Below are 24,255 nucleotides of genomic sequence, written 5' to 3'. Positions count from 1 at the left end.
AAGTATCTCACTACGAATGATGCCTTCTGATGCCTAGATTCGGATGCGTCCTAGCTTGTACTATATGCGCTCGGCTATGTGATACCCCACTAAGCTCCGTAGCGTCTTGCATTTCTTTTCGCCTTTAGTCTTCCCATTTCCATCTCCATTTCTACTCTCCATGATCTTCCCACGTCTTTCCACCTCCTCATCCACAAATTCCTCCTCCCTCCCCCTCATTCTCATTCCTTGCTCTCCAGAATTCCTTGAGCATTCCTCTCATATCTGCGCCCATCCCCATCCACATCCACAGTACCCCCGCCTCCCCTCCACTGTCCCGTTCCCCCAACATAACCCTCAAACGTACCTCTCATTCCCCTACCTACTCCAGATACCCCTTAGAACAACCCAGTCCCTTTAACAGAAACAACAACAACAACAACAACAACAACAGTATACCCTCAAACTCCACAGCCAATGAAAGAAAGTAATAAATGCGACTACGATGCTCACTGAGCTATAATATAACCAACAGTATCTGTCCAAAATCCTCCCAGATATTCTCTCTTATCTTGTGATCAAATCCCTTCGAAAAAAACCCACTCAAACAGGTACCTCATAATCTCCTCAGCAGTCTACTCCAGAAACCCAACCCAACCCAACCCAACACATCTCAACCCCCAAAACACAGCGTATCAAAACAAGACAAATCAAAAACACCGCAGACAAAGCAAACCAAACATGTTCGACAGGCAAGGTGCACGAAATCAAAATGGTATCATTACTGCTTTAATAAATTTCCCTTTAAGCACCCACGGTACCACCCACATATCCACCAATCCATCCATCCCCCTCCCTCCATTTCATTCCCTTCCATTCCCATTGCTTTATCATCCAATTCCCTCCTCGGAGAAAAAAAAAGTAACCCCCCCCCCCATCTCAAAAGAAACAAATGTAACTCAATGTAAAGGAAAAGAAATGTACTTGATATCCATTCACTCCCATCCCATGCCATCTCAACCTAGCAGATCCTATTCCATTCCAACATATCTCGCACCCCTAAACAAAATCGCCGACTTCATCTCCATAAATACACACCAAATAAGAGAACCAAACGAAAGTCTTTTTTCACATTGCCTATTTCGTACTTTCCACTTGCCATTCACAACAAACCAGATACCCCACATACATTCCATCTTAAGCACCACAAAGATTCATGATCGGGTTTCGAACCCTATCTCGAAACGAAAGAAAAAATTCAGGACCGGACCTTTCCAACTTCCTCGTGACTGATCTTCAGATTCGGCTTAAAGGGAAAAACTGATTTGAATCCGTTGATTCATCGTATTAAGTAAATTATTGAAGCTATCATCTTCAAGTTCAGTGAGGAGGTCGTTAATGATCGATCATGAGTAGGTTTTTTATCCACTTATTCCCAAAATTTCATCCAAATCCACTGCTGACCGGGAAAAATTGTTTTGCGGATGAAATTTTCATCTATCTCTCCCCAACATACCCTTCATTAACCTCTGCCTCATTTCCTCACCCCCGTCAAAACCACCTGCACTACCGCCTGCCCCATAACTTCCACTTCCCGCTCTATTATTCCTTAATAAATCATTCGCGCCTCCATCAAATGCATTGCCCAATCCAGAGCTCGTACCATAAATGCTATTGGTATTTGCATTGCTTCTCGAACTACCACCACCTAAACTATTCATATTCGTTTGACCGTAAGCAGACGCGGATGTATGGCCCAAGGTAGGAAGATCAAGAGTGGGAAGATCAATGTAAGAAGGATCTGCATATTGATTATAAGATTGTTGTTGATGAGTTGTTGGGGTAGTACGAGTATAGGATGAGGTTTGATTCAAAGCGGAAGGTTTATAATCAGGTTGAGAGTAGGATGGAGTTGCAGTAGAAATAGTTGTTGTGCGAGGATTATAGGATGCTTCTGGTTGCGAATAAGTTGGTGAAGGATTAGCGAGGGAAGATGAAGTTCGGTATGACGTATCAGGTTGAGAGAAAGAAGGTGATGATTGAGCTATGGTGTGAGGACTAGCTGTCCGGTAAGAATTTTCGGCATGTGCAAATTGTGGTGAGGCTTGGGTCATGGTACCAGCTCGGTAGCTGTTACCCATCTGAGGTGATGGTTGGTGAGCGCTATATCGTTGGTTTGCTTGCGGATTTGAGGAATATTGTGAGACATAATTAGTACCACTATGATTCGGGAAATAACTATTCGAAGCATTTCTCGGAACATTTTGTGTCATCTTTTGAGTCTGATCATCGCGTGGGTGGCCTTGTTGTGACGTCTGATGTTGCATTTGAACTTGCTGAGGCTGTTGAGAAGTTTGCTGGGCCATTTGCTGTGGTGTTGATTGTGGAATCGATGCAGTTTTTTGATGTTGACGTCCTTGAGGTGTGATTGTTGAAGTTGTAGGAGTGATACTGCGTCCATTCTGTTGTCCGAGATCTTGTTGGAATCGAGCGTAATGAGCTTCCAATCCATCAGCAGGTCGAGTTACAGGTGTATTTTGTTGCGTCTGTTGAATACTTTGTACTGAAGTAGCCGGGGAATCTGGAATAGAACTTGGTGGGATAGGAGGTGTAGCATTACTAACAACCGAAGAACCAGGTTTTTTGCCAGTGGAAGGACCATTGGTTCCAGGAACTTTTGGCTTTCGCTGCCGTTTAGGAGGTGGTGGAACAAGAGTTTCAACCATTGGAGGTACAGATTCCCATTGCACAGTGGATGTATCTTTTTGCACAACGGGAATTTCAGCAGGCGCGGGTAAAGGACTGATGTTCTTAGAAGTATGACTAGTTTGCGATTGCGATCCTGACATGTTTTGAGATGCAGCCATTGGAGCAGTTTTAGGCTTATTGGGACCACGCTTTCGTTTTGTACCGCCAGCTGTGGGAGTACCATTGTTTACGGGTGTGCCTTGGGTCGAATTGAAACCAGTAGGTCCTTCTGCGGGTGTTTGAAATGCTTCGATAACAGCACGTTCCTCAGGGCTATATTGATCTGGCGGAAGAATTGAAGAGGTATGATTATGGTTGTTATTTGAGTCTGGGTTCCAATGTTCTGCCGAGTATGTGAGTTGTGGCTGACCACTCTTATTGTTTGCGTCTGTCACTGGAACAATTGGTGATTCCTTCGTAGAAAGGGGTTTATCGGCCACCATCTTTGCAACTGCTGCGGGTTGATGCTGGACGTTTTGTTCCGATGGCGCTGGATCTGCTATAGTAGTATCGACATTATTCAACCCACCAGTACTCTCACTCCCCGCTGATACTTCCTTTCCCTTGTTTCTTGATCCTTTAGGTCTACCCCTTCTTCGCTTGCTTGTAGATTCGGTATCAGGAGCGTGGTTCTCGATTTGTCCTTTGAGGGGAGTGGCTGGTCGATCTGACTCTGTCTGAATCGGTCGACTAAAGTTTGGACTAGCCATTGCCGCTGATGGAAGTGGTGCGGCTGCTGCTGCTACCGGTATTGGTGGAGCTGCCATCGGAGGCGCAGTATTAACTAAAGCTACAGATTGAGGTAATCCCCAAGTTGGAGCTTGAACAGCAGGACCGAATCCGAATCCGTTTGCGGGACCAGGCGCTTCGGATGTGCCATTCTCCGGACCTTTCGAGTCTCTCGGTGGTCTTCCACGACCCCTCTTTCCCTTGGCAGATGGTGGTTCTTGTGGCCTTGGTATTGGTGGTGGTTCAGGGTTGGCCGAAAGATCGGGAAATATTTCTGCCAGCCATCCTATAAATAATGCTCCAGTCTCTCTTGTATTCGCACTTTCAGGAAAGATACCATCTTCCGGTGGTGGAGCACCAGGTATACCCCCAAAATATGCCACTGCTTTACAAACCTGATCGACAACAGTAACTGGATTGATGCTTCTTAATAATGTCAACAATCGCGCTTGTTCGTATTTAGTCTCATCCGGAGTTAGCGGCCTCGCACGTTGTTTGTGATCATCTCGTGAAGCAAACGGCGACGCGCGATTCCCACCTTCATTTTTTGCCGCCTCGAGTCCCCTCTTTTTCGGAGGAGCATATTTTTCATTGGCAGCAGCTTTCGCTCGTGATGCGGTATTCTCGCTCGTCCTTCTTGCTGCAGCATCACGTTCAGCTGAAGCATCTTTCCCTGGTGCCTCTTTCTTTCCTGGCGTGCTAGCTCCCATATGCATCACACCAAAATTGCCCTTTTTATTATCGGTCTTGCCTTTTAACTTAGATGGTACGGGGTTTCGAACTCTGCCATCTTTATTGGGACCTAGAACTCCATCGGTAGCCTGATTCGAATTCAATTCCACCAACTCCAATGGCAACGCGCCGAAACCGCCTCTCGGCGAGGAAGATGATTGATCTTTCTGTATTGTTTTACCAGGTGCAACTGTAGGTGTAAGATCCGTGGTATTCTGGCCCGACGGAGGGCGCGATGATTGTGCCATCGAATTCTTCGTGGTGGATGTGATGTCGAGAGCGAATTTACTAACTTGATTCGCGTTGGGTGATTGTATTTTAGAATGGAGCTCGGTCGCATTAACGATATCGGTGTCAACAAATCGATTGATATGAAAGTGACCAAAATTACCTTTGCCTGCTACAACTGAAGATAAACTAGATGACACTGTTGACATGATCGAGATTGAATGTAAGATGTTGTCGCCATCCTAATTTCTATTTTGTTGTACAAGGGAATTAGGTAGTTTTAGGGTAAGAGCTACTTTGGTTTAGGTTAATTGTTAACCACGGGATCGCGTTTAACTGAATAAGCTATGGCCCCCAATAATGGTAAGGGAATGTGAGGCAGTGTTTACTAGGGAGAGCCAGTGTACATAGGTAGGTAGGTAGGTAGATAGGATAGACCTTGGTATAATGATAGGCAAGGAGTTGATTGAGATGGAAAAAGAGTGAATGATGCAAAGTGTATATATGTCACTTACTAAAGCTAGTATCTACCCCAGAATTGAAACCGTTCAATGATTTATTGTGGAGTGAGAGAAGAATAGTATATCTTCAAGTTTTATATTTGGCACATCATTCAAGAAGGTAACATAGCTTTTAACTTTGATTGATGTATTTTTTACTACTAGATGTCGATTTTACTATCTATTATTATGTAGATAAACAGGTATATTGATTCCTTCTGAAAAGTACTTATTATCTATAACCTGACTCCGACTTTGATACACATCTTGTCATCTACCTGCCACTGGATTTACCCTGTTTCTATCTCTCAGCCTTCTATCTAGATAATTAACATGTATAGGTATATATACAACCTATTAGATCATGACCTCGATCTCTTCCAAGGTTCCTATCTTCTCAGCCTACTAATTATTGTATGTGTGTGTATATATATATATATACAGCCCATTATACTACACCCCCCACCTCTCCCTCTTCCCTCAGCCTCCCACCTAGATCACTGTTGTATATACTACACACAACCTATAACATCATCATTAACACATCTACCTCTATCTCTCTTCCTTCCCATCCCTCAACCTACCAGCCCTTCACCAAATCACCTTTATATATATTGACCATCAGTCCCTAAGCATATATCGTTGACCCCCCCCCCCCCCCCTACACTTTATCGTCATTTACATACCAAGATGTATCAATTTCTTAAAACAAGAGTCTATATATCTATCTACCAGTCAAGACTACCACCACTAGATCCCCTCTTCTCTCTTCTCTCTTCACTGCCCATATCACTACCTACGTCACTATATCACTATTTTCACATCTCAAACCACCAATCCAACCAACTTATAAGTAAATCACCAATTACTTGAATGACCAACCAACCAACTAAACACACCATCGCAAACCACTCTACACCTGCCTACCATCTACCCATCATCGCCTATCGAGTACCCAGTATCCATCCGGTACCCCGTAAAGCCATCCCATCCCATCTCATCTCAGCCCACCCCCATCTCAGCCCAGCCCATCAACCCTCCCAAAATACAACCATATTTGCGCCGCTTTCCCAATTCCCAACTCACGACGGTACCACCCATACCATACCATAACCACACCAACAGCTAAAATCAAGCCAGCCTTTCCTCATCCTTCTAAATCTATATAAATTACTCTACACGAACAATTCTCTCAATCTGATAGGCTGAGAACCGCAGAAACAATACTAGGTATATCAATGCTTACTAATAATACCTTGACACGAAAAGTTGGACCAACTGTTTGTTTTGTTTTGTTTCTCAATGCGAAATTAATCAAGTCCCGACCTAGTACCTACCTAGGTATCTAGCAAATGTTGTGCTGAACAATGGTGAAGATAAAATTCAAATCATCTTGGTAACTTCAAAATGGATATGAATAAATGAATCGATTTCGGAATACCTAGTTCGTAAATACCTAGCATAGTATTCATATTGTACACACCAACCATTATAATTTGCAAGCCATGCTTTCTCCCAATTTAAATTCCGTCGGGCGTTTACTCTCATCTCAACAATGGTAGGTTGATATGAAGCCATTAAATATCAATCGCAACAGGGGTGGCGTACCTAGCCTTCTATTCCACCCAATGCATCCTGATGTCCATAAACATCTCATTTCGATTATCATGATGAAGATTGAATGAGAGTTTTCACCTCCAAACCATATTATCATATCATACAAATATCTATGGCTTGACGTTCCACAATTCCGTCGTCCATCCTCTTTTCTTCATTTTCTTGCTATTTTTCGATGTTGTACTTCTCTTGCTTTTGCTTGACATGATGAGAAGTTCTTTACTTGATGAGGCGAGAGCATTCACAAGCTCTGGCATTCTTCCGGTTTTTGAGAAGAGTTCCAATAGATCGGAGTCTTCGGCAGCAATAACAGTAGCTAGATCCATAGAAACCATCAAGTAATCACGTGTCAACATAGGTCCAGCCATCTGTAATGTTGCGATCCAAGCCAAAATAGTCTCAGGGAGATAGGTTTCTCGCAATCTTGCAAATTCAGGTTGATCTGTGGAAATTTGTTAGTTTCTTTACCAATGATCAAGGAGATCTGCTTACCTTGTAGACTTGTTGTCAACCATCCATTAAGCAATGGGTCTGCACAAAGTTTAGCTGTTGGAAGGGTTTGGGCTAAGGACCGCTTGTATTCTTTGATAATTGTAACGTCAGTGGCCCTGTTGTAAAAATGTTAGCAATAGAACTGATCTCAGATATCAAGTAGCTCACTCTTGCATGAGATAGTATAAACCCCATACGCTCTCTATGCGATCCAAAGTCAAGGCCAATGTTTCGAGTTCTCGAAAGCTCTTTGCTTGCTCAACCATATACTTTTTAAGGTATCTCTTTTTGTCTGCTGAGCCATCAAGGACTTCAGTCAGATCTTCATTGTCTTCCGATTCCAAACCCGAGAAATCGAGGCTCTCGCCCAATAATGCTTGAGTTTTACTCAATGCGATTTCAGAACTTGAAATTCTTTGGGATAAATTGAAGGCAGCGCAAAGATGCATATTTTCTAATAAATTAGTATTTTTTGAGAAACCTGAACGTGAGAACCTACTATAAAACCGTTGATATAGCATCCGGCCAACCATGAATGTCTCAGACCAAAGTCCATCCACAAGTAGATACCACTCTAAACTTCTAATAAGTAGAAGGTCAATCCTATCGAGGGTCTCGGAATCCTGTCCCATAAAATCCTTCTTTATTGTCTTGCCTCCCTTGCCATCATCTGTTAATACCTGAAAGTCCTTAGGTGAAGGATAATCTTTAGCTTCATCAGGATGGTCTGACAGAAGGAATCTTGACTGGTAGTTCACAAATTGTTGAACATCCAATCCAAGCTCTCTCATCAATCTGATTTGGGTGACTCGTTGTTCATGATCCGTGATATCAATCAAAGTACGACTAAGTGTGGCGTATCTTCTTGCTCCGGAGAGTTGTGAACAATATAGAGGTATGAGCTCCCCTTTATTGGCTAGACGCAAGAAGCTGATGTACGCAACGATCACGTTTTCAATGACTGACTCCTTAAGCACACCACCCAAGTCTAGCCCAAGACCTCTGAAAATAAGGATAGCATGAGTGAAAACTCGCAAACTGTCGTGGTCACCCAAATTGACATAATTGGTGATGTCCTGGTCTTTAGGTTGTTCATTCGTTCGAGGTATTAAGTTTGAGGTGGTCTCGGCGTTCGCAAATTTGGATAGTGCCAGACCTTGTTGGTAAATGAAGTCCGCAAATTGCTCTCCAATCAACACACCTTGAAGCAATTTCATCGGCTGTGAACTTTCTCCTGCAGTTCGAGAATCTGTCTTCAAGCTTTCTACCAATCGTTTCCCAGCGACCGCGTTATCCCCATGAAGTACAACAGCGTCAAGTGCTCCAAAGCCCAAAGTTCCATTCATCAATACCTGTGGTCCCGATTGAATGTAGTTATCGAATTGTGTTCTCAACAAGGCATTGTAATGTGTGAAAATTAAGTCATCCCATGATTGACAAACAGGTTCAACACTCGAGATATCACCAGAGAGAATACCATATACTGCTCGCTCGTACTCATCATTGCCGCCTTTTCGTGCAAGTGCAAAACACATGCGTCGCCAAAGAGCACCAGATGCGATATCCCCTTCCTCGTCATCTTCCAATGACTTTTCATCCGGTAGTCCAGACATGCTAACTGCTCTCCATACTTCGGTTCGATCCATACACCATTCTCTGATTTCAGCCGAGCTTCTGCCTCGACGGAGCATTTCATAACACCCCAACCAAATAGCGCGCTCGAAATATTCGTCTTGTACCTCCAGCTTTCGGCCTTGACGGGTTACTGAATCGGGATCCAGCTGAGTGACTAGGGGTTCAGTTTTGGATGCATTCCACATCATTTTTTGGGTCTCATTAGAATTGAGGTCGACAGTTCGAGGCCAAGAGTGTTGATTCTTCTGAAGCTTGATAGCTGCCCTGGTGTGTAACCAGCCATGCGCGATAATATCTCCCCTCTCCGCATTTTGCTGTAAATCCTGTACTAAAACATCAATTTCTTCTCCAGATTCCTCGGCCGTATCCTGAAGCCATCGAAGCACCGTTTTACGTTCCAGGGCTAGGTTATCTGTCTGCAGAAAACGATCCCAAGCTTCTCGTTCACTCGAATACTGATTTAAAGGAGTTTGTTGAGGCTCGAATTCTTTTCCGTTATCCGGTCCGGGAAATCGTAAGTGTGCCAATCTTCTCAAAAGGTCCCAAGTTTGCGCCTCCTGTTCCCATCTAATCAGATCCTTCACTGTTGTTCTGGAATTTGTTATAAACTCTTCTTCCTCGTCCGAGTTTTCCATATCCACTTCATCAGTATCTTGCGTGATTTTGAAACCCCTCATCTTCTTTCTCCAACTCAAACCCTCCATTCTTCGGCGTTCGGATTCATGGCGATCTCGTAAACGGTCTAATGTATCAAGAGCAGTTCTATGATAGAGCTCAATCAAATCGAATGCCATCTCTCGCCTCTCATCCCCATCTGTCACCCTTAAAGGATTGTAACCATCAAGAAACTCCGCAAACTTCTCCACCTCATTTCCGACTCGATTCGCAGCATCTTGAAGGGGGTATAAGACGGCGTCTGTTTCTCCAGAACTTTCTAACATGGCTGGTTTTTCATATTCAACTACCAATCAAAGAAATTAGTAAATACAAAGCGCATAAACATCATTAAGAAATCATGAGAGTTACTGACTTCGCTCTTGCTCTTGCTCTTCTCCATAGCGCGACATTCCATCATAAGAAGAAGGGTCTTCAGAAAGTTCTCTTTCAAATCTTGATTCCTGCTGCGCGTAAGGTTTAGCATTCTTGAATCTTCTGAATTGCATTCCAAAGAAACTTACAGCTATCATTTGCCAACTTCCTTCACGATGATTCTAGAAAAAGGGAAGTTCAAGTCAGCTTCAATTTCCGTATGATTCAGGCTCTTCATAATTACCTGCGACTTTGGTACATCCAATCCATTCGTGTGGTTATTCATCGTAGAATTGCGCGTTGACATGGGCGCCATATTTTGCAATGCGATACTTGGAAAGGGAGAAAAATAAGAAAAAGTAGTGTACAATTTGTTTAATGTTGATATTATATGGACGGACCAAATGCTCAAATCAACAAATTGAAGCTTCGGCCTTGGAACAATTTAGTCGCGTCCTGAAATGTCAGGGATTATTAATTTTTAGATGCGATCTTGACTTTTGAGTACCAGGGAAAGTTTAGCGCGATATGCCATTTGACGCTAAGGAAATCTTCTATTTAAGAGATTTCGTGCTTGCAAATTTGGACATTTTCTCTTTACAATGTTTTTACCGCCCTTCTAATTAGAGTCTCGAATCAAGCCTTCAATGTTTGGTTAGGTCCATTGGGATCTCTTTGCGCGCTCATGATCGGCCATATTAAAGACTCTTCCTGTTTCCGTTACCTGACCTTTTCGGAGGTGTGAAGGATGGCAGTAAACTTGGAGAGTTACATCTTTTTCGTAGGAAACTCGACTGTAATATAGATGTGATAAAAGAGTGATATGTGACGAAGGGGTTTTATGTGATGCATCTATCAATGTCGGCATACTATGAGAGTATATACTATGAGAGTTGCGGTATCAACGAATGATATAAAAAGCCTCCACGATCGTTTCTTGTCTAGAGCGCACGTCTACCAGGTATTGTCTTCATGCCTGCCTCTCTTCTGATCTCTGCTTCATCTTCAACCGTAGCAAATTTGCCTTGGGACAGGAGACACTCTTTGCATCATCACCATTCTTCTCATAGAATGCATTACAGCAATCATATAGTGCATCAATCTGTGATCTACACTTCTCTTCATTGTAATTGTTCTTTGCAAGACAATCTAACATGTAAATCATCAGTTAAGTTCCCAATTGGCTTTGAGAGAAAGATGCTGACCTTGGATGGCACACTTTATCCAGTTCAGTATTGTCAGCTCTTTGCAAAAGGCAAGATCAATTGGTGAGGGTAACGTACAGCTTTAGAATGGCAAGGTTGTTCTGTAGTGATATCATTCTTGAGTGGCTAAAAGTCCGTAAACATTAGTATCAAGGACTTATTCCAAGGACTTCTGAATGTTATCACCATATTCAACCTGGGTTCTCAGCAAATAAACCACCAGATGGTTTCTTTTTGAATGAATGAATGTATGTGACTGCGACAACCCAGGTACCTAGATACTGTATCGATCTTTGACCGCAAATGCGAAAGGTGCAATCAATCTCTTTCAAAGAGGTATTCAATGAGGTATTCAATGGTAGATAGAAGTCTGAAGTTATTGCAAATTCCTCTTCATTCATTCTGTGGTTCCTTGAGAATCTTTTTATATCTACATGAAAGACTACAATAGCCTCCAGCAAACCACACTACACCAATCAGAACCCCTCCACCCACACCACTCCTCTTTCCTTTTTGTGTTACTAAAGCTTAGCGTCATCAGCCACAAGCGTGAATTTGACTTCCTCATAATTCCTTACCACTCGACTTCCTCTTAACCTTCGACCCGACACAACTGAGAACTTTTACAGACACTTTAAAAGTTGATCGATTTACTAAAGTCAAATCTACTCCTGTATTGTAAGTTTATTTGTTACTTCATAATCCTCTTTATTTCATAAACTAACCAATTCACCCACCACCCACAGCCTCGAATTTAGAAACACCCACCCCACGAATTTCATCTACCCATTTCCCGAACTTCAACTTCAAAATGTCCGACAATGAGGGATCCCCAGCTGGCGAGAGACCTGAAGCCCCTGTTTCCGAGCACTTGAACATCAAGGTTACCGATAACAATAATGAAGTCTTCTTCAAGATCAAGCGTTCCACTCAGTTGAAGAAGTTGATGGATGCTTTCTGCGAAAGACAAGGCAAAGCACCAAACTCCGTTCGCTTCCTCTTCGATGGCAGCCGTGTTCAAGCTACAGATAGCCCAGATAAGGTGTGTATTTAATTATTATGTTTTGTGGAGGATTTGATATTTGTATCCATCGGGGAATATTTCTGTGCTACTGTGTCGCATCACTTTTAACTAACGCATTTTACCTCAGTTGGATATGCAAGATGGTGACACTCTTGAAGTCCATCAAGAGCAAATTGGTGGCCAATAAATCATCCCTTGCTTTCTCATCCATTCCACTACACGACGATACGATACCATAACAATTCGGCATGCACATGATAGGGAGAGGCGAAATGGTACCAGGGCTTAGGATAACTCTGGTTGGAGATGACTGATAGCTCAGACCGAAGAAGAAGAATGTGCAGCGCTGCGTTGGCAGTTAACATTTAACATCTTGCAAAGCGAAAACGATCTTCTAATCTGGGCTATTTTTTCCTTGTGTTTGGGGGATGACTGGTCAGTTTTACATCGCGGTATTGGCGTGTTTTAGGGAGGCGTCAAATAGTGTTTCTTCATACTTCAGGGCATATTTTCTGGCTGCAGCCACGAAGGACAGAATTTAGATGCTTGTTTTCCTTGGGTGGAAGAAAATAAAGATGTTCTCAAATTGTGACAGGATTTCTCAGCATCTCGCCTGATGTACGCTTTGCTTTTGTTGTGATTCTTGTTTGATGTGTTTCTAACATAGGTTCTGCTGTTATATTGAGAGTGCATGCGCTGTGAACTCCTTTCCACTGTCTTCATTTACTCTCTCATTACATTCTGACTTTGCGAGGAAATCATCCTACAATCAACCTCGATTCCTCGGTATGAGTATCTAGTGTGGAATCCCATCTTTATGAAGGATATAATTCTTAGTTGCTACCAAACTGGCGGCCTAATATCAACGTGGTCTCGTTGCTCTGTAATGGTAACTTGTGCATCTATACATGCACACAGTCGATGGGTGCTACACCTCGGCGTAGAATGAATGCGCAAGAGAGTAAAATATGTATGCATGGTCCGCCTCTTACTTCTAAGCTCTATACTTCGTGCTTATAACTCCCAGATCAGATCTGTCTTAGCCCTCAACCCTTGTTCCATCATCCTTCTCCGTACGTCTCTTCTCAATTTCCCCATGAACCAAACTAATCATCCCACACTCCTTTCTTTATTTTCTCTGCTTCCTGCCTCCTCTTTTCTTCTTCCTCCCTCTCCTCCTTCCTCCTCTTCATCTCCTTTTCCTTTTGTACCCGTTCATATTCCCTCTGTTCCTCTGTTTTCTTCGGTGCGCGAACACCCAATGCACCTGCTATAAGTCGTCGAGCCACGGCATCTGTTTTTTCCTGTCTGCGTTCTGGACCTCGCGCAGAATTGGGGGAGGAGGATGAGGGGCCGGGGTAGCCATAGGGATTCTCAAATTCTTGTGCAGAGGAGGAATTGATGGGGTTTTTGGAGGAAGAAGAAGATGGAGGAGGTGGAAAGTGCTCGCTAGGTGGAGGGGGAGAAATAGGGGTAGGTGGTGGTGCGGAGGGGAATGAAGAGGAGGTGGGGGATAGTGTATTTTCTGTTGATGGGGGTTGAGTAGTGTCGGTTTCGGTTTCGGTGTCGGAACCGGAGGAGGCTTCGTCTTCCCAGGAGTCGGCGAGGGATATGGATTTTTTGGCTCTGGAGAAGGGTTTGGAGGGGGTAGAGGAGGGGTTGATGGTGAGGTTGCTGAGGGTGTTGGAGAGGTCTGAGAGAGGGGTTAGCTGCGGGGTTACTGGGGAGGGAAAGGGGACAGAGAAATTAATATACCTTTGGGTTCAACAGTCATGATTGCGATTGAGTTGGAGTGATATTGTGATTTGTGATTTGCTCGGTGTTTAGAGTAGGTAGAAGAACACAATTAAAATGCGTTCAATGGTCCAACGTAGGAAGTGTAGTGTAGTGTGCGGATAACAAACGATCCACTACTTCTGTATTTCTTGACAATGTGATGTCGAGTTATAAAACAGCTGAGAGATTTTGTGTTGTGCAGTAAATAAAGATGTTAAATAAGTATCATGTGCGTAAACAAAGTACGAATGAGGAGGTAGTGGCTTCCTAATAGTAACTTATAACTCATGCCATCCCTCTCTCATAGAGTCGCGTAGCGCATTCTCCAGCTCGGGATATCCACGGCTAACCCAAAATGATTTCTCCGCGTCGTGGATTGGTGGAATGCGCTCTAGCTAGTCTTTAGCTCCCATTAATTATTGCTTGGACGAACGGACGGCGCAAGACACCGAGTAGATACATATTAGGTGACGGGAACGGGAAATCAGAACTTGGGTTCTATCATGTGGAACGAGTTATGCATCAATTTACTAGTCTTTTTTGTACGAGGTGGGAAAGCGGAAAAGAGTGTATGGAGGCACCGTAGAAGTCCAGATTTCAATGCAAGAGATCGTGCGTACCTACTACGTAGTTTGCTTTCCCCACACATGTGAAGATTGCAGGTGGGTTTAGGTGAAGCTCAAGCTCAAGCTCAAGCTCAAGCTCATCGGCGTTTATTCCCGATGGGTGATCCCGAGGTTCGAGGTTTGTAGCTTGAGGCAAAGCCTTCAATTACTTCGTGAACATCTATATTGATTATCACGACGGCGAGAGTATTTTATGATTTGTTTATACGTAGTAGCCAATCCGTTTTATATTGTACATACTTGGTGTTTGTGTTTCTTATTCAACGACGGACACGTAACTGGACATATAACATGATACGTTCAAAAGCTCTCACGCGGGGTAGATTTGGGTACTCCAGCACAAGAACTTTGAAGCATTTTGTACGTCGAGATGATGGTAAACATACACATGAGGATAGATATGGAGAAACAATCAAGAATTTGAAGATTGGAAGTCATACGAGGGTTATATTTCAGGGGTTCACAGGTATGATGATGTGCAATTGACTGCTCTTTTTTGAATATGTATCATCACTGACTTGGTACAGGTAGACAGGTGAAATCCCAAAGTTAAGAATCATCAATGATTCCCTTGCTGATCTCAATATTCTATAAAGGCCACAGCAAATGCAAAAGAATCAATAGAATGGGGAACTAATATAGTTGGTGGTGTGACACCTGGAAAGAGCGGAAAGCATTTGGGATTACCAGTTTTACCCACTGTAAAGGAGGCAAGTATTTCACGGCTATGGATGTTAATTACACTAACAACCCGCAAAAGGCAATGGAACAACTTAAACCAGATGCAACTGGAATATATGTAGCAGCTCATCAAGCACCAAGTGCAATTGAAGAAGCCATTGAAGCAGAAGTTCCTCTTATTGTTGCTGTCGCTGAACACATTCCCATTCATGATATGTTAAGGGTATGATTTTATGAATCTAGAATAATACAGAGCTGATATGTTCAAGATACATAATATACTGGACACCCAATCAAAGAGTCGATTAGTTGGTGCCAATGCTCCGGGAATCATTTCGGCGATTGGAAAATGTCGAATTGGTTTCCAACCCCTTTCTTGCTTCACACCAGGTCGTATAGGCATTGTTGCTAAATCTGGAACTTTAAGTTATGAAGGTAAGATACTAAGCAGATAGTTTTGATTGATACTAATGTCAATAGCTGTCGCATCAACGACTAGGGCTGGACTTGGTCAAAGTCTTTGTATTGGAATGGGTGGTGATGTATTGGCTGGTACTAATTTTGTGGATGCTTTAAAGATTTTTGAACATGATGATGATACTGAAGGAATCATCATTATCGGTGAAATTGGTGGTGAAGCAGAACTTGAGGCTGCAGCTTGGATTAAGGAATATAAAAAACGTTCACCAAATCCCAAGTGAGTTTCTTACAGACCTTTTGAGTTATACTAATCTTTCATAGACCTATTACAGCACTAGTCGCTGGTGTTCATGCAGCTCCTGGTAGGGTCATGGGTCATGCTGGAGCTTTCACTTTGCCAGGAGAACCTGATGCGTTGACAAAAATCAAGGCTTTCGAAGATGTAGGAGTCACTATGGTCAATCATCCAGCCAAATTCGGTAATGCTATGAAGACCTTATTAGAGAGCTCCGGGAGATCAAGTAATGGCGTGGCTACAAGTATTCATTCTCAAAAGCGAGGTATACACACAATGAGGGTACGTCCAACACCAAGGATCTCACAAATGGACATGGCGCAAAGAAGAACCATATATCTCAAAGAAGGAGACGCTTTTAAATTGCTCGACGAAAAGAAAATCATTAGGAGCCCAGCTGGTCAGACTTACCACCTTGCTATTGGCATTGATCGAAGTAACCGATGTCCATGTTTAATAATACAGGGACCGGGTAAAGAGAATGAGTCCTCTACAAAATCGATAAAGCTTCCATTTTCATACGATGCAGCCAGGATGTCTAATGTACTCCATAAGTGCAGCTCTCATTTGGGTTTGAGACCTCAAAGCAGGTTGTTGAAATCACTCGTTTCCGGCTTGTTTGAACTCTTCAAAGAAAAAGAAGCCTTCCTCCTCGAATGCGTCGTGAAAAATCAAAAAGCAACGAAACTAGAAGGTCATCAGAGAATGGTGGTTGTGAATGCACGTTTCGGTTTTGATGATGCCGCCTTTAAAAGCTCAAATCGGCAATCAGAGATCCATTCTCTCCCGCGCGCAGATATTCAAGATCCTGCCGAAACGGCTGCCGAAAAAGACGGTATAGTATACATCAAACTTGCCGGCGATGGTAATATTGGGACTTTGGTGAATGGTGCAGGGTTGGCTATGAATACCGTAGATGCTTTAGCAGATGCAGGGGGTAAAGCTGCAAATTTCTTGGATACTGGAGGGAAAGCGACGGCGGAAACGGTGAAGAAGAGTTTCGAGGTGATATTGAGAGATGAGAGGGTGAAGGTGGTTTTTGTCAATATTTTTGGGGGGTTGACCTTAGGAGATATGATTGCTGAGGGAATCCTTCTGGCTTTTAAGGAGTTGGGAGTTAAGGTGCCGGTGGTTGTTAGAATTAGAGGGACGAATGAAAAGGAGGGGCAGAGGATTGTAAGTTATCTTTTTCCTTTGGTTGTGGTCAATTTATTGACCTGAAAGATTGTGAGAAGAATAAGTGTTTACTGACTTTTCTCTTATAATTATAGATTGCTGAAAGTGGATTGCCACTATATGCATTTGATGACTTTGATGAAGCGGCGGCTAAGGTGATAGAATTAGCGAACTCCGGTGGGGCTTAAGACTACTTTTAGGTTCAAGTAGTATAAATCTATCAAGATATTTTCGACGCTTTAGTGTCTCGTCCGCAGAGATTGAAATACTACCGGAGATATACCTAGGTGACGCGATCTACCAAGAATTTAGCCTTTGAGGAAGATTTGCATGAAGGATAGCCCCGCACGTTAGACAAGTACAAATCTTTCCCAAATTTGCTTTGAAACTCCATCTCAAGAATACAAATTTTACTACTGTCAATCTACTACCATCACTATCTTCAATTGGTCATTTCCATCACTCGACTAGTAAATATGGTGGTTCAAAAACACGAATCTAGAACCCATCTCTCAAACTCGTAGCGAGCCCCGAAAGAAAGTTCGCTTTCCGTGAAACAGATTGCCTCACACGTATCTCATAGCTGGTAGCGTCGTTGTTTAGAAAGTATGTATTCGTCTAAGAGATTAGAGTTCTTTTTCACATCGTCTGGATTTCTAGTATCACTTCGTGTGCATTGGTAGCGAGGTTCGTCTACCGTTGAATAATGAATGTGTTACGCGAGACATCTCATCTAAGTCATTCGTCTAATGTCGTGTGTCGTGATGTTGCCATTTTATCACACTCCGATCTCAGGGTTCTAATATCGTTCGCCTAATTTTATCGTCCGAATTTATGAAGCAATTGTTGTCTCTACCTATTCGAAATTTCTACGAATAGTGAAAAATAGGGTTATTGGATTCCTATTGGATGGAATGTACTATGGTGTATCTGATTTGCTGATCCTTGAGCATATCTCAGTATTACCATCAGAACTGCGCTTGTGCCCCATAGTTCCAAATTGGTAATGAAGAGGTAAGGGCAGTACAGGTCGCTTTGATATACCTGAATCATATTCGGGACGTCTATAAAACCTCGCTAAAAATTTCGATAAGTGCGGAACAGGAATGGAACTTGAGATCAGGTGAGGAGTCGAGATCACGTTGGGGGTGGAGGGTGATAATTGCGGAGTTGTTTTTTGGGATTCACATGAATTGTGTTATTTCTCCCTGTTTTGCAAATGCTTCTACTAGAGTCTAACTACCGATATTCACCATGCCTGCGAGCCATTTTGTCACCTCTTTGATTCAAACTCTGTTATGGTGAGTAGTTATTTATATAAATGCGACTGGCTCCGCATGTTATCTGCTTATGCTACAGTTGAGTAGTTGGACGCGTCAACTAGAAGGGCATGGGTAGAGAGGGGGTTTGTTTCTCTGGCAGGATTCTCTCGGGTATGGTTGAGGAAGGGGGATCGAGTTGAAGTACATGGATAGGTTTGTTTTTACTACTTTGGTGGAGCTCGTACCTTTTTGGGGTGAGGGGAGATTTTAATTCTGCATTTTTTTTGGATGTTTGGGTGCTCGAATGGTTCAATAAATGGACGGTATGATTAGATTAATGAATGATTGGATTATATGATTGGATGAACGGATGGGATCGACGGAGGGGATGGGATGAATGGATGTTGTTATTTCCCTCTATTTTGGATATTACCGAGAATGTAGAGAACCGGAGTGTAAATCGGATGATATTTGTTGCATTGGCAGCACTGTCTTTCCGAGAAAAAAACTCGAGGAAGTAGAATCGACTTCAAGATTCTCGAGAGCTAGATGTGTTGCTAATAGCACAGCTTTCAAGTCCAATCCAACAAAAGCTATATCGCACTTGCATGGATTGGTTTTCGGCAGTATTGACTTCTGTGATTCTGAGAGTTGGATATCTATAAAAGGGCGGGATTGGAAGTCTTGGAATGAATGGTGAATTGGAGAAAGAGGTAGGAAATACCTTGATGACCATTCTGGTTCGTCATTCGAAGACTTTAAACTGGATATCAGGTGCTTTAAGTGAAATATGAGGGGTTTAGTCACTATATTCGCTCTATTCACTCCGCCCTACACTCCCGTCACTAACACTTGCGACTAGGAAACTAAAATATCATTTCTATCCTCGCTAGGTTCGAAGGATACTGAGGATTGTAAGATGTGCAGAACCTTCGATCTGAATTCATTGCGATTAGGTTTGTAAAAGGATGACAGTAATCAGGCTTTGTTGTTATTGTGCATTGGATTTATGTCCATTTTGGGGGCAGATACAAGAATAATCTGATTATTTTCAATGAATTTGAGAGCGGGTTTTTTGTGTCTACACAATTTTGGCGAATCTTACTTCTGCCTTTAAACTCTAAGTAATACCTCCTACTTCTCTTGCTAATTGACTCCTTTTAGTGTGTGGAAATGTGATGGTAAAGAGATTTACTAAGAATGGTGTTTGTCTTTGAACTGCAGTATTTATGCTCTATTTGAGTGTTTTTGTTGGGGGACTAGGAGAGATGTGAGGGGAAGGTGGTGAGAGAAGAGAGTGGAACCAGAGAGGTGATGGTGTGTACCTTGATAGTTTGAAATATTGAATTCACTACATGTTAGCACAGTTGTACAAATGCATCAGGAAGTGGTAACATCTAGTCTCTCCTTATGGGGTATTTATGCCTTAACATATCTGTCAACCAAGTCACTCGAAAGCACGAAAAGAAAATGATCAATAGGGCGGCCACTGCTCAGTATGACTGTGTAGCGAGTAGCGAGTATCGAAGCTACATACTTGATTAGTTTGTGATATCGGTTGGCGTACATCATGTGGTTGCTTTGCAAATACTGTTGAATATGATTGTTTGATAGTGCTAATAGTCGGTTATCTAAGCGGCCCACCTGTTTTTTGCATTCAAATTGAAATGAATCGGTGTCATTGAAACTTTGCTCGTTTCCATGATACCCTCTGGTTTTGAAGTCAAGATCGACAGCAATGCATGTAGGTAGTGACCTAGAGTTAGAAGATTTGAAAAAGATGGATAGTAGTAAGACATATTTAAAGGGGATAAATGCTAAGAACTTCTAGAAAAGAGTACCAAAACATATAAGTTAAACTAGTAAAATTAATCTGGCTTGAAAATTGTAGATCACTCAGTAATGTGAATTGGTTTAAGTATGTATAAGAATACAGTTGCGCCTGAGTATCGTCTATAATTCTAAGGATGCGTTCGGATCATTTTTTACATTCGACCTAAAATATTAGAGATACAGACTCAATATTGCGTTTACTGAACGCAATATTAATAAGATTGAGGGCGGCGAGGTCTATATGCACGGAATTTGCATTAGGGAATATCACGTGTATATTCATCTATATCACAATAAATACTCTTGATCTATTGGTGGAATTTACGAGATTATCTTTTCCTCGTGCACGGAATCTACCACCACAAGGCTCCGGATACCTGTAGCAGTCTTTATATTAGCCCAATCAACGAATTCTACTGGTCATTCCTCGTCAACTTAACATTCCCTTTCAAGTAAGAGAAGATGCGGTTGCTCGACACAAAAGACACGGAAAATCTTCGAGTGCAGGAATTCTCTCAACGAAATATACCCTCGTATGCTATTCTTTCCCATAGGTGGGAGGAAGAGGAAGTCACTTTTGAAGATATCAAAAACGGTGACTTTAAGCAGAAGAAGGGGTTTGGAAAGCTAGAAGGATGTTGCAAAAGGGCCAGGGAAGATAAATACAATTGGATCTGGGTTGACACTTGTTGTATTGACAAATCGAGCTCCGCGGAACTAAATGAGGCCATCAACTCAATGTATCGCTGGTACCAGGAATCTGCTGTTTGTTATGCATATTTATCTGACTTAGAGGAGATCGGCTCTTTGGGTCAAAGCAAATGGTTCACTCGTGGATGGACATTACAAGAACTCATAGCACCACGTCATCTACTACTATTTGATATGCACTGGCGTCTATTAGGAACAAAGATCGAGCATGCAGCTGCTATCGAACGCATCACAGGTGTTCTTAGGAGTATCATACTCAGACAAATTTACCCAGGATACTGTAATGCTGCCCAAAGAATTTCATGGGTTTCAAACCGAGAAACCACTCGGGAAGAAGACATGGCATACTGCTTGATGGGACTGTTCGATGTTCATATGTTGCCAATATATGGAGAGGGCTCCGAAAATGCATTCCTTCGACTTCAGCAAGAGATTCTTAAGCGAACTTCAGACCCCACTCTATTTTTATGGACGGCTTCTCATGAGCCCTACAATCAAGGTCTACTAGCAACTTCTCCAAGTGCATTTTGCACTCATGATGACTGCTTCAGTTGGCTGCCGCTCCATTCGAGGTTACCCGGAGATTTCGGGAGTCCGTATACTTCACTTCTTCCATCAAATCATACCCCTCGGACTTTGCAGTACGATGAGCAGAATGCGAGATATATCAATGGTCCTTCAGTCGATATACAATCTGCTTTTGGATCTAATGGCCTACAATTGTCTCTTCTTTCATATGACAGCAGCCAAGATTCAATTAGCGTCAACAGCCTACCTGCACATACCTACATAATAATATGCCTCGATGTTTTGAGTTGGAATAATGATAGAATCTTTCTAACCTTGATACCCGAACACCGCCCAAGCCCTTATACTTCTAGAACGAGTACAGACCGAATGGGAGCTTTTCGACGTCCAGCTTCCACAACTATTGAATCCAGACCTCGAATTAATATGCCTTTATCCATGAAACGGCAAACGATTACCGTTTCTCAAGTCGATACATCAACATCCGGTAGTCCCATGAAGTTCAGATTTCTCCCCTTCCTGCCATCTGGAATAAGTGTCATCAAAGCTTTTATTTTTCAATCCGATGGCTCGGACAGTCATTTAAGTTCTTTCTCTGAACCATTTGAGTGTATTGGGGGTGTTGTTTTATTTGATATATTGCAGCAACACTGCAACCATGAACAAGTGATGCTGGCATTTGGAACTCGGCAACGACTTTCACCTAACTGGTGCACTTTAGCTGAAAGTCTTGTCAGAGACCCTTCGGATTCGGATATCAAACTACTATATTCCGAGAAGAATGCTCTCAACTCTCGCATGAATTCTCGCGCAGATCTCTCTGAGTGGTTGCATGCATTATGCACATATCAATATATCACACGATGTACATAATATATATTTAGCTTAATGAATAGACCAATCGCAAATCTTCGGTACCTAAGATTAATGACTTGAACATCTTTTTGGTCTAGTGAATGATTCGAATCAAGGAGTGAATATTTCGGTTAGGTTGAGGCTTGTTCCCCCTACATTCAAATTTGGTGGGGTTCTACTGAAGTCACTGGATAAATCAATTGTACTTGCTATCATTTTGCTATTATATATCACTAGAATTCTTGTTATTCGCGTCTATTTTTGACGCTATTCGACTGATAGTGCAGCAATGGAGAAGATATGTACTCTTCATTGAGATGTTGAGGCTATGACTCCTGGCTGAATAAGAGATCAATCAAAGGAAATTATGATGAACACCTGTAAGAATTTGACTTATATTCACTCACTATACCCAAGTCTATAGGAACAATTCCCAGATAAACACCCCACAAAATGTCTATCCTATCTCAAAGGTCGCAATCTCAACAATCCTTCCCAGCCGCAAAGCCTCCGGAAGTGACAATGGTGAGAAATCGTTACCTAATAACTGCTGTATCATTCTGCTCAGAAATTTACCGCCCTGTACACAGAATTCTTACATGCCACAATATAAAAATTCCCGTCGCAAGTTAAGTATTGAGTTTGGAAACGTACACACCTACCTTCATTCAAGATATTCTCCCCTAATCAACTATTTCTGTACATATCAAAGCACAGAGCCGTACGACATGATTAGACCATACCGGCCATGAAATCTTCTCCGAGCTCGAAATTGTACTTCTGCAAGATTGGCGAGTTACCATGTTCCGAAAACCAACGACAGGTTCATCTTGATCATATCATTTAGTCTACTCTAATCATCGATCGCGTAACTATATCATGAGCTGTGAAATCATCATCCATTCCCGTCATCATCCGATGTTTCATTCAGACAGAAAGTTCTACTGCTGATTGTCAAACTCCCAAGATCTAAAGTTTTACATTTATCCATCTACTCTGCCACAATATCTAATCTGTGCAAAAACAACGGGACCCCGACTCGAGTTTCAATAGCTTTCACTTATCTGAAGCTCGCACAGTAATTCTCTCTGTTAAAAGTATTTCCCCCCTGTGGCTCTTCGGAGAGTATTTGTATGCACATTAGGAAAGACGAAGGAGACAAATTCGGGAAGATTCAGGAAAGAAAAGTGGATACTAGCACGCCATTCTTCCCAACCGATGCGAGTGAATCTATCTTATTACTTCAGGTTTCATCCCATGCGAAGCTCTAGATCTTGAGTTGAAGATTATCTACTTGAACTGAAGTCTTTACAATAGAATTGAGCTTCTGAATTATAGGAGAAACGAAGACGTTGCCACAGTTAGGTCATTACTGCATCACACTTTAGCCCTGGATGGTATCATAGACCACTGGCTCGGTATATGGGACTAGCAATACAACTTATTCAGTATATACTTTCCATTTGGAAACAACTAATGTATTTCTTGTACATGAATATCTTGCTGATAGTCCAAAGTCCACGTGCTGTCGTTAGACTAGACATACCAATGCCAATGAATGAAGCATTAACACCAAAGCAATCCTCCCACTTACAGAGCTCTGAACTGCAACTTTATAGTTGCATTAACATTAGTAACTTCAGCCCAAAACGACAAGTTTCTCGGAGCCATTTATTTTGAAGGACACGAGAGAAATACGTTGCAATTAACAAGTCCAACGGATTTTCTGTTACTGGTAACACTATTTTGAATGCAATTTCCTGACTGGGTGGAATCTTTGCGCGTAGCCACACTGGATAGAGATATCCAATAGGTGAATGGATCGAATGGCACTGTCAATGTTTGGTTGCCTTATCAATAAAAGAGTGATATCCTATCATTACGCCACGGAACAGAGCAAGAGATGCCAGTGAGAGCAGTCTAGGATCGTCCAATTGCTGTGAGATTCCACTGGCTCTGAATATGGTAAGATCGGTAGCCTTTACATTCAAACAAAAATATTGGGACGTTTGCTCCTCTTCCCAGAGTGTTGTCGGAGAGGTTTGTGACAACCGAAACAGGAGACAGTAAGTCAGATTCTGAAATGACAGTAACGAATATCGGAAGACAATGCTAAAATATTATTCTCCCGAAGAACTTTCTCGTCACGTTGTTACTTCAACCCCTGAAAAGTT

At 42.4% G+C, this 24,255-nt stretch overlaps 6 protein-coding genes across 6 annotated transcripts; 3 read left to right on the top strand and 3 right to left on the bottom strand.

The window, feature by feature from the left end:
- Positions 1 to 1,472: 1,472 nt before the first annotated feature.
- Positions 1,473 to 4,625, bottom strand: Bfra_010347 (putative hmg-i hmg- dna-binding protein; the record flags this gene model as incomplete). Its single annotated transcript, XM_037340681.1, has 1 exon — positions 1,473 to 4,625. One exon carries the CDS (start codon positions 4,623 to 4,625, stop codon positions 1,473 to 1,475), a length of 3,153 nt encoding a protein of 1,050 aa, XP_037189149.1.
- A 2,018-nt stretch (positions 4,626 to 6,643) lies between these two features.
- Bfra_010346 (putative nuclear pore complex protein nup107 protein) lies at positions 6,644 to 10,005 on the bottom strand (the record flags this gene model as incomplete). Its single annotated transcript, XM_037340680.1, has 7 exons — positions 6,644 to 6,975; positions 7,026 to 7,141; positions 7,194 to 7,479; positions 7,525 to 9,621; positions 9,691 to 9,781; positions 9,839 to 9,871; positions 9,934 to 10,005. The coding sequence occupies 7 exons, from the start codon at positions 10,003 to 10,005 to the stop codon at positions 6,644 to 6,646; spliced, it is 3,027 nt and encodes a 1,008-aa protein (XP_037189148.1).
- A 1,700-nt stretch (positions 10,006 to 11,705) lies between these two features.
- Bfra_010345 (putative ubiquitin-like modifier protein) lies at positions 11,706 to 12,509 on the top strand (the record flags this gene model as incomplete). The annotated part of the gene is made up of 2 exons (XM_037340679.1): positions 11,706 to 11,938; positions 12,046 to 12,509. The coding sequence occupies 2 exons, from the start codon at positions 11,706 to 11,708 to the stop codon at positions 12,155 to 12,157; spliced, it is 345 nt and encodes a 114-aa protein (XP_037189147.1). The 3' UTR covers positions 12,158 to 12,509.
- A 515-nt stretch (positions 12,510 to 13,024) lies between these two features.
- Positions 13,025 to 13,692, bottom strand: Bfra_010344 (putative ubiquitin-like protein smt3 protein; the record flags this gene model as incomplete). Its single annotated transcript, XM_037340678.1, has 2 exons — positions 13,025 to 13,611; positions 13,674 to 13,692. The coding sequence occupies 2 exons, from the start codon at positions 13,690 to 13,692 to the stop codon at positions 13,025 to 13,027; spliced, it is 606 nt and encodes a 201-aa protein (XP_037189146.1).
- Positions 13,693 to 14,611: 919 nt separating this feature from the next.
- On the top strand, positions 14,612 to 17,080 carry Bfra_010343ca (putative succinyl- ligase alpha-chain protein; the record flags this gene model as incomplete). Its single annotated transcript, XM_037340677.1, has 7 exons — positions 14,612 to 14,680; positions 14,917 to 15,021; positions 15,081 to 15,224; positions 15,271 to 15,436; positions 15,482 to 15,698; positions 15,743 to 16,892; positions 16,988 to 17,080. 7 exons carry the CDS (start codon positions 14,612 to 14,614, stop codon positions 17,078 to 17,080), a joined length of 1,944 nt encoding a protein of 647 aa, XP_037189145.1.
- Positions 17,081 to 20,449: 3,369 nt separating this feature from the next.
- Positions 20,450 to 22,099, top strand: Bfra_010342 (putative het domain-containing protein; the record flags this gene model as incomplete). Its single annotated transcript, XM_037340676.1, has 1 exon — positions 20,450 to 22,099. The coding sequence occupies one exon, from the start codon at positions 20,450 to 20,452 to the stop codon at positions 22,097 to 22,099; it is 1,650 nt and encodes a 549-aa protein (XP_037189144.1).
- Between the last annotated feature and the right edge of the window lie 2,156 nt (positions 22,100 to 24,255).

This window comes from Botrytis fragariae (genome assembly GCF_013461495.1).
Source record: "Botrytis fragariae strain BVB16 chromosome Unknown tig00000186, whole genome shotgun sequence".
NCBI classification, from domain to species: Eukaryota; Fungi; Ascomycota; class Leotiomycetes; order Helotiales; family Sclerotiniaceae; genus Botrytis; species Botrytis fragariae.
The sequence above is the reverse complement of the archived record's forward strand: the minus strand, read 5'-3'. Positions and strand labels throughout refer to the sequence as shown.